The sequence below is a fragment of the Myotis lucifugus genome, unplaced genomic scaffold (assembly GCF_000147115.1).
Source record: "Myotis lucifugus unplaced genomic scaffold, Myoluc2.0 scaffold_492, whole genome shotgun sequence".
Classification (NCBI taxonomy): domain Eukaryota; kingdom Metazoa; phylum Chordata; class Mammalia; order Chiroptera; family Vespertilionidae; genus Myotis; species Myotis lucifugus.
The window spans coordinates 275,083-293,990 of NW_005871540.1; the positions used below are offsets into that span (position 1 = coordinate 275,083).

Consider the following 18,908-nt stretch of genomic DNA (forward strand, 5'->3'; position numbering starts at 1 on the left):
AAAGAAACCATCAACAAAACAACAAGAAAGCCCACTGCATGGGAGAACATATTTGCCAATGTTATCACTGATAAGGGTTTAATCTTCAACATTTACAGGGAACTCATACAACTTAAAAAAAGGAAGATAAACAGCCCAATCAAAAAATGGGCAATGGACCTAAATAAACACTTTTTGAAAGAAGACAGAAGGAAGGCCAAGAGACATATGAAAACATGCTCAAAGTCACTAATTATCCGGGAGATGCAAATCAAAATGACAATGCCGTATCATCTCACACCTGTCAGAATGGCTATCATCAACAACTCAACAAATGACAAGTGCTGGCGAGGATGCGGAGAAAAAGGAACCCTCGTGCACTGCTGTTGGGAATGCAGACTGGTGCAGCCACTGTGGAAGACAGTATGGAGTTTCCTCAAAAAACTAAAATTGGAACTCCCATTTGACCCAGTGATTCCACTTCTAGGAATATATCCCAAGAAGCTAGAAACACCAATCAGAAAGGATATATGCAGCCCTATGTTCATAGCAGCACAATTCACCATAGATTTGGAAGCAGCCTAAGTGCCCATCAGCAGATGAGTGGATTAAAAAACCCTGGTGCATCTACACAATGGAATACTACGCTGCGTTAAAAAAGAAGGAATTCTTACTATTTGCAACAACATGGATGGAACTTGAGAGCATTATGCTAAGTGAAATAAGCCAGTCAGAGAAAGATAAATATCACATGATCTCACTCATTTGTGGAATATAATGAACAACATAAGCTGGTGAACAAAAACAGATCCAGAGACAAAGAAGCTTCAATCAGAACATCAAACCACACAGGGAAGGTAGGGGAGGGTGGGGGTCAGGGGGAGAGATCAACCAAAGGACTTGTATGCATTCATATAAGCCTAACCAATGGACACAGACAACAGGGGGGTGAGGGCATGAGTGAGGGGGTCGGGGGGGGGATTATGGGAGGATAAGGACAAATATGTAATACCTTAATCAATAAAGATTTTTTTTTAAAAAAAGCAAAGCCAATGTCCAAAGTTCCATTCCATTGTGGAGTTGAGTCCTAGAGCAGCATCAGTCTAATTTTAGTCCATCAGTCCATTGTGTGTGGGGAGTCCACATGGCTGTGGGCCATGTGGCAAGTGCAGAGGAGGGCACCCCTTGCAACAAGAGAGCTGGAGCTCAAGAGAGGGAACTCCCTTTGTCTAGGAGTTTATGTGTCTCAGATTTTGTGCACTTGTAGTGGCCATGCCTATTCTGGCCAATGCCCTGCTCCCAGGTGTGAATGACAAACAATCACCTTTCCCATACCATTCAGACCTTACTGGACATGTGTCTATTCTTGTTTGTCCAGTCCCTTCCCCCAGGATCTGCGGGGAACAGATCTGGAGTGTGCTAAACTGCAGTCTTCTGGTACAGCTGTACAAAAGTCATGCTTATATTATCTGGCCTTCCCTTTGCTCCTTTCCTGTTAATTAATTAATTACTGGGTAAATTACAGCAGTATCATTATGACACATAATTTTCTAATCTCTACTATAATTTTCAATGATTGATTACAATCAATACCAAAGGAAAACTTTCATTATATGCATGGTTAGAGTGGCAAGCATGTCAGACTAGTTAAAAAACAAGCAACAAAAAACGAGCATTCATCCTGGTTTGGTGGCTCATAAACTATGTGATTTTGACCAAGTCATTCAACTTAAACCTCAGTTTCTTCATTGGAAACATGAAGAGGCTGAGCAAGATGGTTTTAGAATTTATTTCTAGAGTTAAACATCTGACTTTTTGAAATATTCAGATTTACGTTAACACTTTTAAGTTAGAGTCTTAAGACAATAGAATTTCCACTCCTAGAAAGTATTTAAAAATTATTTGTGTTCTCTAGCTCCCTATAACATCTGACTTTGTCCTACTATTACACAAACAGTTCCCATCATACTAGCCATGACCTGTCAGACTGGTTTTGTTTAGATCATCAGTGATTTCTTTCTTCACCTCATCCAGCCCAGGAAGTTGCTGATAGAGGCTGGATGCATACATTTGACTGCAGACCTCGGTCTCCACAGGACTCTTCCTTGCTGGTCAGAAATGCATCCGTGAGTTCCTTTTTTTTTGTCTTAAGTTAGCTTGTAGTTTAAAATGAAACATAAACCACACCAAGAAACATATAGATCTCTGGTTTATTTTGCTTAACATAGAAAAATACTTTTTATATTTAACATGAAATTATATCAAGAAATAGATTTCTATTCTTTCTGTATTTGGTTTTCTTATTCTCTAGTGTCCTATCCAAAAATGTTTTTCTAAATACTTTCAGAAGAGTTCAACAACAGATAAAGGTACATACTGCTTGAACAGCTGTCTTTTAGTTGTTTGGTTTGTTTGTTTGAAGAAGAAAAGAACACATTTTTAGCTTGGGCTAAAATAACATGTTTTAGCTTTGTCTTATTGAGAAAATCATGAAGATCCAAATTACCTTTATTTATCTAAGTAAATAGTTTAACTTTAAAAATTATACATGTCTTAGTGAGAAATAATTTAAAAAGACATTATGACTAGACTATTATAGCTGGATTTAAAAAATAAATCTAATGATGTACCTGCCCACAATCAACTTCTCTAATGGATAAATCATAATTATTTTGGGGTTGTTTTCTTTCAAAGATAGAAATGAAACATTATCCAGGTTTCAGTGTATAAATTTGGACTCTAAAAATAATTTTATCTTTAGATTAAAATTTTATTTTTTCTGGTTGATGTATTGGTATATCTTTTATTGAGATTGATTTCTACTTTGAGAAGAGGGCTCTGTCATTGATAGAGAGTTCTACATACTTGTCATGAGAAGTTTAATACTCTTCTATACATGTTCATGGAGAAACTAAGAGCTAAAGACACTACAGATTTAGTCAGATTTTTCAAGACTCCCTGCCTTTGCAAGTACTTCTCTATAGTCCTTGATGGTTTTATGTCCTACACCTTTTGCCTGCATTGTCTTTAAGAATATTACCATATAAAAGAGTGTTTTATTTAAAGTTAGAACCTCTATCAAACTCAAGATATCCAATAGATTTCAGGTTTGTTCTATGTTGGGTGTGAATGAGTCTGGAATTTGTGTAGAGGAGCTATGGGGGTGTGTGTATTGGAGTAAACTTTTCTATGTATAGTCTCTAATTTGAAGCAAAAGATGTACCTATTTAAATCCTGCTTCAGAGGAGATGGAAGTATATCTCAAGGAAAAAAAAGAAAGGTGAACAAAATACCATCCTGATCTAAAAAGTGAAGTATATCATGTTTGAGTTGACCTTGGTGATGTTAAGAGAATAGAATAGAGTGAGAAGGGATTAAATTTACTATGTGTATTTGCTGGAGTAAGTGTACCAACAACAATGCTTGCATGAAAGAAATATGATTGAAATATTAGGATATATGTAGGCAATTTCTCTTTAAGAACATTGATTCATAACTGGGAAGTCATATAAGAAACAGATGGAGCATTTTATTAAATGGCTCGTTCCTCTTTAGTCAAATTTCTGATAGCCCCCCCCCCCACTCTACTTGTTCTAAATGAGAATCACTATTTTTGAATTTAAGGGTAAGAAGAAATTTAGACCATGTAAACATTCTTTTTATGCTGCTGTTTCCCCCAAATTCTTATTTTATACTGTTTTTTGAGCATGAAGAGAACTTGTGAATTTTATGAGCAAACACCCATAGCAGAAAGTTAAAGAAAACTTTATCAAGAATAAGTTTATAGGAAAGAGATTTGTGTAGAGAAGAATCTACTTATTAATACAGAGATGGACAAAAGTAGGTTTATAGTTATGAGTACATGAAACAGTTTATTCATATATTATTATTTATTAATTATTGTATTATTTTCCATATGAGCAACTGTAAACCAACTTTTTGCCCACCCCTGTATATATACTGATGATGGGGATGCATGCTGACTGTATTCACCAGCAACCACTGATAAGAATTACAGGTCAGCAGACAAAATTTATAAACATTAATATTTACACACATTTAAATAGATGAAGGTGAAATGAGTCATATTTAAATTAAACATCATGGATAACTTTAATTTTTTACTCAGTGGGATATGACTGTCTCTCAGTGTGTGGCCCATGAACTTCCTGCATTAGATTCACTGGATACTTATTAAAAATAGAAACATCCAGTTCTCATTTCAGAAATTCTAACAAATCTCTGGTTGAGGCATGGGAAATGTATTTTTTAGAAGTTACACAAGGTAATTCTTATTTTTACTAAAAGTCTGAGAAGAACTGACACAGTGTAAAGCCATAAAAAAAGAAAGGAGATGGTAAGACATAAAGAAATTAAGGCAGAAATGAAATCGGTCATCTTTTAAAGAGGTAGCCCTTTTTTAAAATTTAAATTGGTATAATTATATTGTAATGGGAGGTGCTATTTCCCTAGTCACCTTTCCCTTCTAGGGAAAAGAGCACTCATTTATGCAACATAGTGATGATTAAGCAGGAGAAGATAATTTAAGGAGACATGGGAAACTGAAGAGAAGCTACTGACATTATTTGGGTAGTTTGTGTCAAACAGGGAGGGTGGTCATTTTCGGATTAAAAATCTGTTTGTTTACAGGGAAAACCTTGACATAAAACTCATCTAGTAATATTCCCCCCCTGAAATTAGTCAATAGATAGTGATGCTGAAGGGCCACTCTATTGAGAGTTAGGTCCAAGGTTGCTATAGGATCGTGCTCCAAGCGTTTAACACTGGGCCTCACTTCTCCGTCAGCCAAGATCAGTCCTGGTCCATGTAACAGCTTGTGGTAAGTTCTCATTGTGTACCCAGTTTTGCGTGGAAGAAACTACCTGTTGAGCATCTATTATGTATTATACACCTTGTAAAATGGTACCTCAATTACTTTGGACAATACGTTGAGAAGCAGTTATTGTTGATCACTGTTTTCAAAGATGAAATAACAGCAGCTCAGATTGTCCAGAGTCAGTTAAGTGTTGAATCTAGAATCTGACCTTGGCCTTTCTGGTTCTAAAGTTTACACTTTTCTATTGTAACACATTGTCTATCAGGGGTGGGGACCTAAAAAAAGAGTATTTGGAAAGTTTGCAGTCTAACAGGGAAATGGAAAACATGCATACATGTAGATTCATACATGGAGAAAATGTATGTGTAGGTATACCCATACATGCCTATACGATGTATAGGCAAAGAAACAGATCATATACAGATTAATGTGAAACAATGCACATATGTGCTTAAGAAGGAAGGGTTTAAAAACATTTTAAAGAGTGCGTGAACTGCCCTTATTTAATATTCTTCAAACTGTCTTTGTATTTAAATAAGAACATGACCTAACTTTCTCACCCTATCTCAAAGGCGATCAGTGACTGAGAGTATAGCACTTCAATTACATCATCCCCATTTTATAAAAATAATTACAACATTTGCTGCTGTGTGAAAATCAAGTTCATCTTAGTGCAGCATTTCATGGAAGGAATTCATCAGTCACTATAACTGCGTAATAGACCTTTGTTATTCTTTCATTGCTGTCTGCTTTCCTCCAAAAATATGTCATTGTGTCACTATAAAGAGGGAATAAATAGAAACATTCAAGAAGAAGAAGTGATATTATTTGCCTAATATGTGCTTCAATATCAGCAGAGGTCCATAAGGTTTGTAGTGCCTGAAATGTTAGTGCTTGGGAATGAGGTGAGTTGGGCAGATGTGGAGCAGGTCTTCCAAGATGGTCAGTGCTGAAATGGGTACTCTGGCTGCATTTCTTGGCTTTGTCAGGGTTAGGATTTAGAAGAACTCGACTAAAAACTTCTCAAAGCATACTTCTTTGGACATATTTTCAGCGAAGATGGTGAATGAGAATTGTGATGAATGCTCTCAGTTTCCAGCACAATTTAATAGGTTTAGAAATGAGTGGATTAGAGATTAGGAAAGGTTTAAGAGGTTGAGAAAGAAAAACAGGCTGCAGAGACACCAAGTCAAGCCAGAACCGGCAAGCACAACCTTCTCCCAGGCATATGTATCACCTGCATGGTTGGGCAATTTCTGAGATTTTTAGAATACTAACTCTGATGTAGAACTAAGCTTCGGGGAATTCAAAGTACCATACAGTCACCATTAAATGCTATCTTGCAACTTTTCATCTCAAGTTGTCAGATGATATCTTTTTTTTTTTTTGAAGCTGCAAAAGCTATGGAAAGATTTAGCACTTTGTTTAAAGTCAAACTATGAGTCAGCGCAGAAAAAAAGTAATTGTTATCATTTGTTGCACATGTACTATGTTCCAACTACTTTTCTAAAATATCATGCACATTTAATCTTTATAGTATGGTTATAGTGTTATACCCATTTTACATATGAGGAAACTGAGATTCACAGGTACCATTATTTGCCCAAAGGCAATAAATGGCAGACCTGGGAATTAAGCCAGGTCTATCTGACTCCAAATCTATGGTCTTATTACAATGCTATACCCTCTTCACAATGTCTCCTTTACCTACATAGGTGGTTCTACTGCTATAGTGATTTAACTGTCTTGTGTGCTACTTGGATTCAAAATGTGGATGTTCTTTTTATGATCCTCCCCAGGCTTTAATTAGCATAGATACAGAGGAGGTCTCTTCCTTACCTGCTCACACTCTTTACTGCAACCAGAATTATCAGAAAATGTCCCTCAAGTAATAGCATAATGACCTTTATTTTTCCCTCTCACTCCACTTTTGAGGCTGGTAGACAGGAAGCATTGCTGTCTGCATTCTATAAAGTAAGGGATACAACCTTCAAAGATTAGGTAATTTGCATGTGGTCACAGGAATATTGATCAATATTAGAGATAGAATCTGTCCTCCTGGTTCACCTGTACATTGAGTCCAATATTGTCAAGTAGAAAAGTTAAATTAGCACTGGTGTCTACATGCTCCAGAAAATATTGTTATTATTATTATTACTATTACCATTTGGATTCATATAGAAGTATATGGCCGTTTAAAAATTAGTCATTGCAAATTAAAAGCTTGTCAGGTCACATTTAGTAAAATTCAGAGAAGGTACATATAGTAAGAATACATATATTCATATGTAAGTATCCTATATAATAAAGATGTAATATGCAAATGGTTGTTATGCTGTGAAGTGTAATGACTGGATCATAGATCAGCAGGAGGGTGGGGCAGCGAGCTACAAGCGGGCGGTGGAGAGCTATAGGAGGGGGCAGGGCAGCAAGCTATGAGGGGGTGGGGGAAGGGGGGGCGGGCAGAGCTACAAGAGGGCAGGGCAGCAGGCAGAGAGCTACTGGAGGGCGGCAGTGAGCTACTGGAGAGCTACTGGCACACAGATTCGTGTGCAGGGCTACTAGTTTATATATAATACTAGAGGCCCGGTGCACAAAATTCATGCACTCAGGGGGTCCCTCAGCTTGGCCTGTGCCCTCTTGCAGTCCAGGAGCCCTCGAGGGACATCCTTAGTGCTGCTGTGGAGGTGGGAGAGTCTCCCGCCACCGCTGCTGCACTCACCAGCCATGAGCCCGGCTCAGGGCTTCTGGCTGAGCAGTGCTCTCCCTGTAGGAGTGCACTGACCACCAGGGGCAACTCCTGCATTGAATGTCTGCCCCCTGGTGGTCAGTGCACATCATAGCAATTGGTCGTTCCGCTGTTTGGTTGCTTTGCATATTAGCCTTTTATTATATAGGATGATATGTTTTTTACACACAATTCCTACACCATATATATATATATATATATATAAAATTTGGTACCTATCAACAACCCTATGAGGCAGGTAATGCTAATATTATCATAATTTTACAGATAGGGATATCAAAGGCTAGGAAGACTGAGACTTCCACACTTTTGAGTCAGTGATTGATGGAGTTGGAGTTTGAACATACATGCTCTAACTGCATTTCTATACTTTTTAGTACTCCCTGCTGCCTCCACCACATCATGATCCCTGGAATCACAAGTGATCCCTTGATTAAGCAGAGCTAACTTTCCTTGTTTCAACAATTAGTTTAATCTCAGTGTCTCAATTTTCCTAATCAAGAGAATACCAGAGATTACAAATAATATATCCAAAATATTACAAACCAATCTTTCAATCTATACAATACATTGAAGCCATGGCTAAGCACTTGTACATATATTACTGGATTCAAAGCAAAGATAGATTAGGGCTTCATAAGTAGAGTTCTAAATCCTTACACTAAACTCTACACTTCATGGCTGACCATTGGCCTGACTCATAGATTCTTAGAGCAGACAGGTGCAAAGATGAGTGGTTTTCCACATTTTCTTTACCAGTTGAATCCATTTTGCACATAAGGCTAATGCGAAGCCCTGTTGTATGGAGCAGAGTTGCTAGGGGTGTAGTGGGACTAAGGCTTTGAGCCTCACCTACTCTATCTCCTTATTCCCCCAGGAACACATAAAGCAACTTGGGGATATTTCATCCCACTTTAAAAACAAATTTATTTCTCATTATGAAGGAGGAATGAGGACAAAGCCAACATTTGTTGAGCATTTACTGTGTGCCTGGCAGGATGCCAATTACTCTTTTAAGTGTTATTTCATTTAACCCTTAGAAGAACCCTATAGTTAGATCATTATCTCCATTGGTAGACTTGTAAAGGGTAATTTGCTCAGAGCCACCAAGCTATAAGAGGAAGAGCCAGGACTAAACCCAAGTTTCTGATACTACAGCACAGACCATTATCCACTAAAGGATAAAATGGAAGTCATTTGTTTAAAGTCCTAGAGCTTGTTATGATGATATCCTCAATGGAAACTTGATATACTGATTTATTAGTATTAGATGTATTACTTGTATTTCAAACTTATGCTGCAAGAGAATATTAAGTAAAATTATTTTTGTCATCTCATATACAGAAATTGAATGAGAATTACTAAGTATGTTTCTTGATGTCCTTTTTTCCCAAAGATAGTTACATAAAAATAGTATTTACCTGATTGCAATTAACCTCTTTTATATATTGTAAATATATTAAATTTAGCTATGAGTAGCCAGAAATCTAGGGTAAAGTGGCTTTAGTATATGAAATGTAATTTTATTTCAGTTTCATGTAAAACAAGTCTGAAGGCAGGCAGATGATGGCTGATAGGGAGGTTCACAGAGTAATTAGGAATCTAGGCTCCTGCTGTCATGAGGTCCCGCTGGCATAAACTTATATCCTCCAAATCATGGTTCAGTATGGTTGCTGAGCTCCAAATAACACTTATGTACTTTAGCTAGGACATGCACATCCAGATTCTAATCTAGCCATAGGAACAGAGATTCCATTGGTCAGAACTTATTTAAATGGAGACTCCTATGGACAAGGGACATTATTCTATTTTCCAGGAGGCCCAACCCAAAATCAAAGATTCTATTATTAAGGAAAAAGAACAAATATTTGGGATAGGCACTTGTGAGTTTCTACCATAGTCATGTTAAATTTAAATGATGAGAAGAATATCATCATTCAAATGTTGTGGTAAACAGTAGGCAGGTGGCTATATGGGTCTGAAGTTTAGACATCAGCATATACATATGAATTAAGGCCATGGACATTGGTAACTGAAAATATTTGGTTCTGTTGGATAAAAGAATACTTTTCTTATAATATTATGGTATTAATTTGCATAGTAAATTCTACCCTATTATAACATGAATCTAAGCATATTTCACTATTTGTTATTAAAATGGCAATATTTTAGATATTAATTAAGCTAAGGTGAGTATTTAATTATCAATTTCACAAATCTTGTGTTCCATCCAAAAGTTAAGACGCAATACTTCCATATATTATGGGTCAGCAATTGGGGGAGGAAATCCATTAATCAAGAAATCTCACTTTTGAAAGAATAATATAAGTATTAAAACAGTTCATACATTTTTCAATTGTCTCTCCTTACAAAGTTAATTCAGATAGGATTATACATAGAAATTTCTAGATAATCTGGAGGATTCTTAGTGTATGGCTTATAGTGTTTACCAGGGAAACAGCAACCTGGAAGACATCACAGGGTCTTAGCTCATGTTCCCACTGACACATTCCAATTTTAAGGCCCTTCAGTGGGTTATGTAAAATGGAATTTTATGGTCTACAGATTTTAAAACTGGTTTAGGATTCAAGTAATAAAGAACTTTTATGTCTTCTTCATATGTATGATTCTTGGATTATTTCAAATGACTTGCAATCTCTTATTTTGAGCATTCCAAATTATCTGGCATATAGCTAATAAAAAATAATGCATTTGAAATTTATGTTAAAGCTTATTGTTTAATAAATGATGAACTTTAATTATATAAATATTAAGTTTTTCTAGGTTATTAGGCATAAAACACTAGCTTTGGTAAAAATTAGAGAGCATCTAGATCAACTAAAATCCCCATTATATTTTTTAAAAATGAAGACTATGAGAGCACATTCAACATCACACAAGTTGGGGGTTAGGAGATGCTGGTATTTATGATGTTGAATATGACAGATTTATCACCTGAGAAACTTAGGATTTAGATGAAAGGGCTTAATCTTTAAATGAACCCTTAGGACTAAGACACAGGTAATTAGTCATGCAGTTCAGAGTTATTTCCACTATATCATGCCAACTCTTATAGGAATTATCTAGACAAAGTCACAAGAAAGACTTGGTAGAAGGACATATAACAATGCAAAAAATTAATGAATGAAAGTCTGTGTTATATATTAGCAGTCTCAAGTGTTTATAGCTCAGGTTTCTCAATTAGTTTTCTTTGTGACAGACTTGCCATGACATACTCACAAATTCCCTATTAATTCTCATTTTTATTCCATATTTTTAAGTGTGTATAATTCCCTATGATGAGCTGCAATGGCACTCCTTGTCAACATTTCTGTGGGAAACTGCTGCTTTTAAATGGTATTTACTCAGATGATGCCAACTTACTATCTTGAACTGGAAAGAGTTTGAGGAAAAGAAAACAAGTGTATTAGTGGAGTTAAGGGTTAAATAGTTTAATTTATAAGTCTATAAATGAATAACTAATTACTTAATAATATCTTTAAATATTTTTGGGGTCCCATCTATCTATGACTGTAAATTTCTAGAGGTTACAGTGTCAACTTAAATTTCGTATGCTGTACCATCTCTGGTTAGGAACTTAATAAAGACCTTAATGATAACAAAGTGGAGATCAGAGACATTCCTTACTGTTGAGTTGCCACTAATGCTTATATAGAACATGTATCTAACAAAGTCTGATGATATCAGGTGCTATCTTCATAACTTCCTGTTAAACTAGGTGGGAGGAAAGATTATCACTGCAGTTTTATGGTTGGTTAAATATAGGCATGGTTAAGCTATGGGTTTTGCCTAAGTTAAAGTTTAATGAGAGGTAGGGTTTTCTGTCATTCACAACATCTACACTAATAAAAGACAAGCATGCAAATTGACTGTACCTTTGCTATGCCTTAAGCCACGCACACCAGCCAATCAGAGCGACTATATGCAAATTAACCAAACCAAGATGGCGGCCGGTCGCCACGGAGCTAGAGCAAGCAGGAGGCTTGGTTGCCCCAATGATGGAGGAAGTTAAGCTTCTGCTTGCCGTGGCAGCTCTGAGCTCCACTCAAAGCAACAAAGTTTCAATTATAGAAGGTAAATAAACTCCAGATACCTGCTTTGAGCTGGCTGTGGCCACGGAGCTGGAGCAAGCAGGAGACTTCCCTCCCGCCCGCCCTGGCCGGCTCTGAGCTCCTCTCAAGGCTACAAACTTTCAATTATAGAAGGTAAATAAATCCCAGAAAAAAAAAAAAAAAGAAAAAGAGGAGAGGCTGGGAGCTTCCGTCACCAGGGGGCTTGGCCAGCCTGAAAACGGCCCTCAACCCCTCACCCAGACTGGCCAGGCACCCCAGTGGTGACCCGCCACCCTAAAGGGGGTATGGCTAGCCTGAAAACGGCCATCAGCCCCTCACCCAGGCTGGCCAAACCTCCATGGGTGAGGGTCCCCACTGGGGGGGGGGTGCTTGACCAGCTTGCAAACAGCCATCAGCCCCTAACCCAAGCTGGCCAGGCACCCCAGTGGGGACCCCCACCCTGAAGGGGGTGTGACCAACTGCAAACAGCCATCAGCCCCCTCACCCAGGCTGGCCAGGCACCCCAGTGGGGACCCCACCCTGAAGGGGGTGTGACCAGCCTGCAAACACCCATCAGCCCCTCACCCAGGCTGGCCAGGCACCCAGTGGGACTCCCACCTGATTCCGGACACCTTTCAGGGCAAACCAGCCGGCCCCCACCATGCACCAGGCCTCTATTCTATATTAATAAAAGGGTAATATGCAAACTGACCCTAACAGCAGAACGACTGGCAATGACTGGTCACTATGACACACACTGACCACCAGAGGGCAGACGCTCAATGCAGGAGCTGCCCCCTGGTAGTCAGTGTGCTCCCACAGAGGGAGCTCTGCTCAGCCACAAGCCAGGCTGATGGCTGCCAGTACAGCGGTGGTGGTGGGAGCCTCTCCCGCCTCCTCAGCAGCACTAAGGATGTCCGACTGAAGCTTAGGCCTGCTCCCTGCTGGCAAGTGGACATCCCCCGAGGGCTGCCGGGCTGCCAGAGGGATGTCTGACTGCCAGCTTTGGCCTGATCCCCTGGGGAGCGGGCCTAAGCCAGCAGGTGGACATCCTCTGAGGGGTTCCAGACTGCAAGAGGGCATAGGCCAAGCTGAGGGACCCCCCCAAGTGCACAAATTTTTGTGCACTGGGCCTCTAGTTTATTATAAACTTCTTACTGTGCAAAGCAATACTATGTTTACTAAAAACTTACTACTGTAATAAACAACACTGTTTTAATGTCTATGATTTCAATCATCTTTAGATACTTTGTGAAAATACCATAAGGAGCCATTTCAATAATGATTAGGGAAGTGTTGTCAGACAAAAAATATAGAACTTGGTATCTAAACGATTTCACAGTGCTTTCCCCATATCATATTGCTTCTACTGAATAGTAATTGATGCCATTTGTTAGAATTGAAGGACAGTGTAAGAGTATTATAAAACAAATTTTTGTTTCTGTGCTAAGAATATCTTAGAGAACATATAGTTCATTACATTATATAGTACTAGAGGCCTGATGCACGAAATTTGTGCATGGTGGGGGAGTGTCCCTCAGTCCGGCTTGCACACTCTCCAATCTGGGACATCCCTCTCGCAATCTGGGACCGCTGGCTCCTAACCGCTCACCTGCCTGCCTGCCTGATTGCCACTAACCAGTTCTGCCTGCCAGCCTGATCGCTCCCTAACTGCTCCCCTGCTGGCCTGATTGACGCCTAACTGCTCCTCTGCCGGCCTGATCGCCCCAAACTTCTCTCCCCTGCTGGCCTAATCGCCCACAACTGCCCCCCCCCCCGCCCCCGCCGGCCTGCTCACCCACAACAGCCCTCCCCTGCCATCTTGATCATCCCCAACTGCCCTCCCCTGAAGGCCTGATCTCCCACAACTGCCCTCCCCTGCTGGCCTGACATCCCCAACTGCCCTCCCCTGCAGGCCTGATTGCCCACAACTGCCCTCCCCAGCTGCGACCCACCTCCTCTGCCGGGCCCCGCCTCTGCTGTGTGCGGCCATCATGTGACGGCCATCTTGTGATGGCCATCTTGTGACAGCCATCTTGTGATGGCCATCTTAGGGTGTGATGCATGAGGGCATGACGACCATCTAGGCTATTATTAGTATAGATTCTTTTTATGAGGAACTGAAAGAATTGTAATGCTTCTGAGCAACAGCTCAGTTTTTATCTTATGGGTGCCATGAAGACTATACTTGACCAAAGTTTGCTTGTTTGCTTTTTTGTCCAGAGAGCTATAAATGTTGTGGCTTGACTTAAGGAAATGTCTACATGGGAATTATGAAATATAGTTTTAATTCTATTCCCATTTTATCTTTTCACTTACAGTTTGCTTTATTCTTACATCTCTAAAGGTAACTTAATACCATATTTTATATAGAATATATATAAAATCTATCTTTATATAAAATCTCCTTATAAGCCACCTAATCCAGTGTAGAACAAGGTAGAATACAAGTAAAAACATTCATAATAAAAACAATGAGTTTCTTACCATTACATTGGTGTTGTAAAAAATCAAATGGAAACAGTTGTCTAGTAATTAGAGTCCCACCTTGTTATAATTATAACTTCTCTCTGAGAACTATTCATAGTTATTATTGTAGGGAGTGCACACAAAATTCAGTCCAAGGACCAGGTTGATGATATTAGACACTTTATAGAGGTGTTTGTGTAACTGTATAGACAGGGTAGAATATGTTTTTTGCAATTTTATTAAGTAGTAATTTGTTTGTATTGTTTTAAAAAGTCAGTGAAAACATAATCCAGACACACATACACAAACTTTTAGTTTGTTTGTTTGTTTTTTTTTTTGGTGAATCCTCATCTGAGGATATTTTTCCATTGATTTTTAGAGAGAATGCAAGGGAGAGGAGGAGAGAGAGAGAAAACCACTGATGTGTGAGAGACACATCGATTGGTTGCCTCCAGCATGCACCTCGACCAGGACTGGGAATTGAGCCTGCAACCTAGGTATGTGTCCTTGACTGGAATTGAACCCAGGACCCGTCAGTTTGAGGGCCAACATTCTATTCATTGAGTCAAACCAGCTAGGGCCAAATTTTTAGTTTTATCCTGGATATTCTTATAGTTGTATTGTATAAAGTATAAAAAAGATGGAAGATTTCACCAATGCCTTCTGGTAAGAAAAACCATCAGAAGGATTTGTGTGGATAGGACAAGGAGGCAAAATCCAATGAACTAAAGAAATAAGCTACAGTCACCATAAAAAATAAATTATATTTTAAATCTTAAGCACTGACATAGGGAATTAGCAATATCATAAGGGACTATATTGTTACTTTATTGTGGTATCTTTCATTATGCTTTTGTCTAGATATTATAACATACAGACATTCAGTGATCTCAAATAATATGTGTCTCCTGAAATTAATGTCCTTTTATTTGCATTTGTCACTTTTTGTACTATGATAGTAGTTTATAGTAGGTAGATCAAATCAATTTGGATAATCATATATTTTAAACACAGATGAAATAGAAACATTAACCAAAGCTTCATTATTATATAAAGTGTCTTATGGAAATCAGGCTTACTTAAATAGCAATTATTCTTTACAATGTCTGACCTGTCTTTCTTTGTGTGTCATATTCCCAGTTCTTTTCCAAGACTATGGCAGACCAGAGTGCTTTAAGAGAGTTCAAAACCCATATGTGGTACTGACAAATGGTTGATTAAATTTGTTTAGTCAACTTCAATTCCCTCTGGGAACATTCCTTGAGCATGTGCTCAGAGAATCTACACTAATAAAAGAGAAACATGGTAATTAGCGTACGACCGCTACCCTTTTCATTGGCTAATCAGTGAGTATATGCAAATTAACTGTCAGCCAAGATGGCGGCCGGCAGCCAGGTACTGAAGCGAACATGAGGCTTGCTTGCTGCGGACTCCAACGTTCCCCGCCTGACTTGCCGGCCTCTCAGCTGCAACTCTAAGCAACTATGTACTATGTTGCAAATAAGAAGGTAAACAAAACCCCAGAAACCAGCCGGACTGAAATCCAGCCGGACCGAAACATTGTATCCATGTTTTCAGCAGCGAGGCCTCAGAGCTAAAGCTGGCCCAGAATAAAAAAAAAAAAAAAAGAAGAAGAAAACAAGGACCGGTTGGGAGCTTTAGTCACTCGCCACCCGGAAAACAGCCCTCAGCCCCTCAGCCAGACTGGCCAGGCACCCCAGTGGGGACCCCCACCCTGATCCAGGACACCCTTCAGGGCAAACCAGCCAGCCCCCACCCATGCACCAGGCCGCTATCCTATATAGTAAAAGGGTAATATGCCTCCCAGCACCGGGATCAGTGGAGCAGCGAGGCTCCCGGCACTGGGATCAGCGTGACAGGGGGCAGCGCCCAAAACCCCTGATCCCCTGCGGCTCTGTGTGTGACAGGGGGCGGGGCCACAACCTCCCTATCCCCCCTGCTCTGTTAGTGACAGGGAAAAGCCCCCACCCCCTGATCAGCCCTGCTCTGTGCCTGATAGGGGGGAGCTCCCCAATCCCCTGATTGCCCTGCGGCTCTGTGTGTGACAGGGTGCGGCGCCCCAACGCCCCCCCCCCCGCCCCCATGAGACCTGCCCTGTGTGTGACAGGGTAGAGCCATAACCTCTCCATCGGCCCTGCCCCGAGTGTGACAGCTGTGACGCCCCATCCCCCTGATTGGCCCTGCTCTGTGGATGATAGAGGGTGGCGCCCCAACCCCCCTCTACGGGCCTTGCTCTGTGTGTGACAGGGTAGAGCCATAACCTCCCCATTGATCCTGCCCTGAGTGTGACAGGGAGCAGGGCTCCAACCCCCTGATCCGCCCTGCTCTGTGTGTGACAGAGAGGAGGTGCCCCCAACTCCCCTATCGGCCCTACTCTGTGAGTGAGAGGGGGGGAGCTCCCCAACCCCCTGATGGGCCCTGCTCTGTGTGTGACAGGGTACGGACCCCCAGCCCCTTGATGGGCCCTGCTCTGTGAGTGACAGGGGGCAGCGCCCCAACCCCAACCCCCTGATTGGCCCTGCTCTGTGCATCACAGGGGGTGGCGCCGCAACCTCCCCATTGACCCTGCCTTGAGTGTGATAGGGGCGGTGCCCCAATCCCCCATACCCTGAGCGTGACTGAGGGTGGCATCGCAACCTCCCGATCCGCCCTGCTCTGTGCATGACAGGGGGCGGCGCCCCAACTCCCCAATCAGCCCTGCTCTGAGCCCGACCAGGGGCTGCACCTAGGGATTGGGCCTGCCCTCTGCCACCCAGGAGCAGGCCTAAGCCAGCAGGTCGTTATCTCCCGAGGGGTCCCAGACTGTGAGAGGGCACAGGCCGGGCTGAGGGACCCCCTCCCCCCGCCCCCAGTACACAAATTTTTGTGCACCGGGCCTCTAGTATAGAAATAAGTAAGGATTAGACCCTATCCTCAAAGAGCTCAAAATGCATACTTAGCTGTGATATTCAGAGATGGGGATGAATAAACTTAGCTGAAGTGAATAGATTTTTTGAATTGGCCATTAAATACCCACAGGCTTTTATGATGCAGGCAAAGAATGGACTCTATGTGAGAACATTTTTCAGAAACTCAGAGGTAAATAAAAAACAATTGCTAAAGACTTAACTGGCAAGTAGTCTCATTTCATTTTTTAGACAATATGCATATATTACTAGATGAAAATACTAGTAAAATTAACTTTCAAAAAGTTCTTTCTATTACACACACACACACACACACGCACACACACACACACAACCGAATAGCCCCCAGCACTTTCCAGTATTGGGGCACTGATCGAATGGGCCATCGTGGGGAAGAGTGAGCTAAGGGGAGGGACTCACGTATGAGTGGGCCACCTTGGTAACTTGTTTTACATAAATTATACATATGCATATTAAAAAAAGACTCTAAGTTACTCCACATAGGAGCAGCAGGAACAAAGGCAAATAACTTTAAAGCTCATGGGACAGAGGGGGAATATTAGGCAAACTGAGGCCGACTTGGGTTTCAAGCAGTCTCAGCATTAGCATATCCCTTCTAGAAAGACAGCTTACTATAATGGAGAATGATATGGAGACTGGTAGACAAGAGAGAAATCTCTTGTCAAGCTATAGGGCAGGTTTTGGTGAGAATTGTCAAAACAAGTTCAGTGACCATGGGATTAGCGATAGACTACATTAGATTTGCTATGAAAGTGAGACTAGAAAGAGAAAAGACCATTATAGCTTCCCAACGCAATTAGCATTGACTTGCCGGCTCTTGCTTAAGTCAACCATCAGTAAATTACAGCCCAAAGGCCAAATTTGCCTTACCACCTGCTTTTGTACTGTGCTTGAGTTAAGAATGACTTTTACACTTTTAAATGGTTGAAAACAAATCAAAAGAAGAAAAATATTTCATGGCAAGCAAAGGTTTGTGAAATTCAAATTTCAGTGTACAGAAATAAAGTTTTATTGGAACACAGACATGCTCATTTGTTTATGTATTGTCTTTGCCTGCTTTTGCACTATAAAGGCAGAGTTGAGTAGCTGCAATGGAGATTGTGTGGCGCAGAAAGCCTTAGCTACTATTTGGACATTCACAGAAAAGTTTGCTGACCTCTGGGTTAAGTGGTTGATAATAATGCTTTGGTATCTCCAGCTTTATAGATATTGTGCACATGTTCATTCAAAACAGCTCAGCTGGACTGACCTGGTGAAACATGCGAACTAAGAACATCCATGCTATTTACCATGTAGACAATGAGCAAAGAGTTGGAGATCCTCTATCCATCAGTCCATGGTGGTGGTGTTGTGTAGGGCACTGATGAACTTTCCTTTGAAGCACTGTGAGTCTTGACTTCTCATTCCCTAGTGCTTACCATAAAGTTTATTTGTTAGTACATACCCCCACCCCTTGTTTTTGTTGTAGTTGTTTTGCCTTTCTTTTTATTTTTTAAAATCAACTTTTATTGATTTCAGAAAGAGGAAGGGAGAGGGAGAGAGATAGAAACATCAATGATGAGAGAGAATCATTGATTGGCTGCTTCCTGCACACCCCCTTACCGGGGGTCAAGCTTCCAACTGGGGCATGTGCCCTGACTGGGAATTGAACCATGACCTTGTGGTTCATGGGTTGATGCTCAACCACTGAGCCACACCAGCTGGGCTCCTTTTTTTTTTTTTTTTTTAGTACTCATTAAAAAGTGACAATATGCAACTCTGGTCATATAACTTGTCTTTTGGCAATTTTGGGCTTATAAAAATGTACCCATATTTTAACTGTTTTATTCACCTGCTATATTCTTTGTCTAATC

At 40.5% G+C, this 18,908-nt stretch overlaps 1 protein-coding gene across 2 annotated transcripts in view; it reads left to right on the forward strand.

Annotated features, from left to right (window-relative positions):
* Positions 1-2,066: 2,066 nt before the first annotated feature.
* Positions 2,067-18,908, forward strand: part of LOC102418513 (transmembrane protease serine 11E) — a 46,353-nt gene continuing 29,511 nt past the window's right edge. For both annotated transcript variants that reach the window (XM_023744857.1, XM_014445966.2), the window contains exon 1: positions 2,067-2,105. In XM_023744857.1, the coding sequence (XP_023600625.1) occupies positions 2,098-2,105 (8 nt within the window). In that variant the 5' untranslated portion in view covers positions 2,067-2,097. The remainder of the gene's footprint in view (positions 2,106-18,908) is intronic.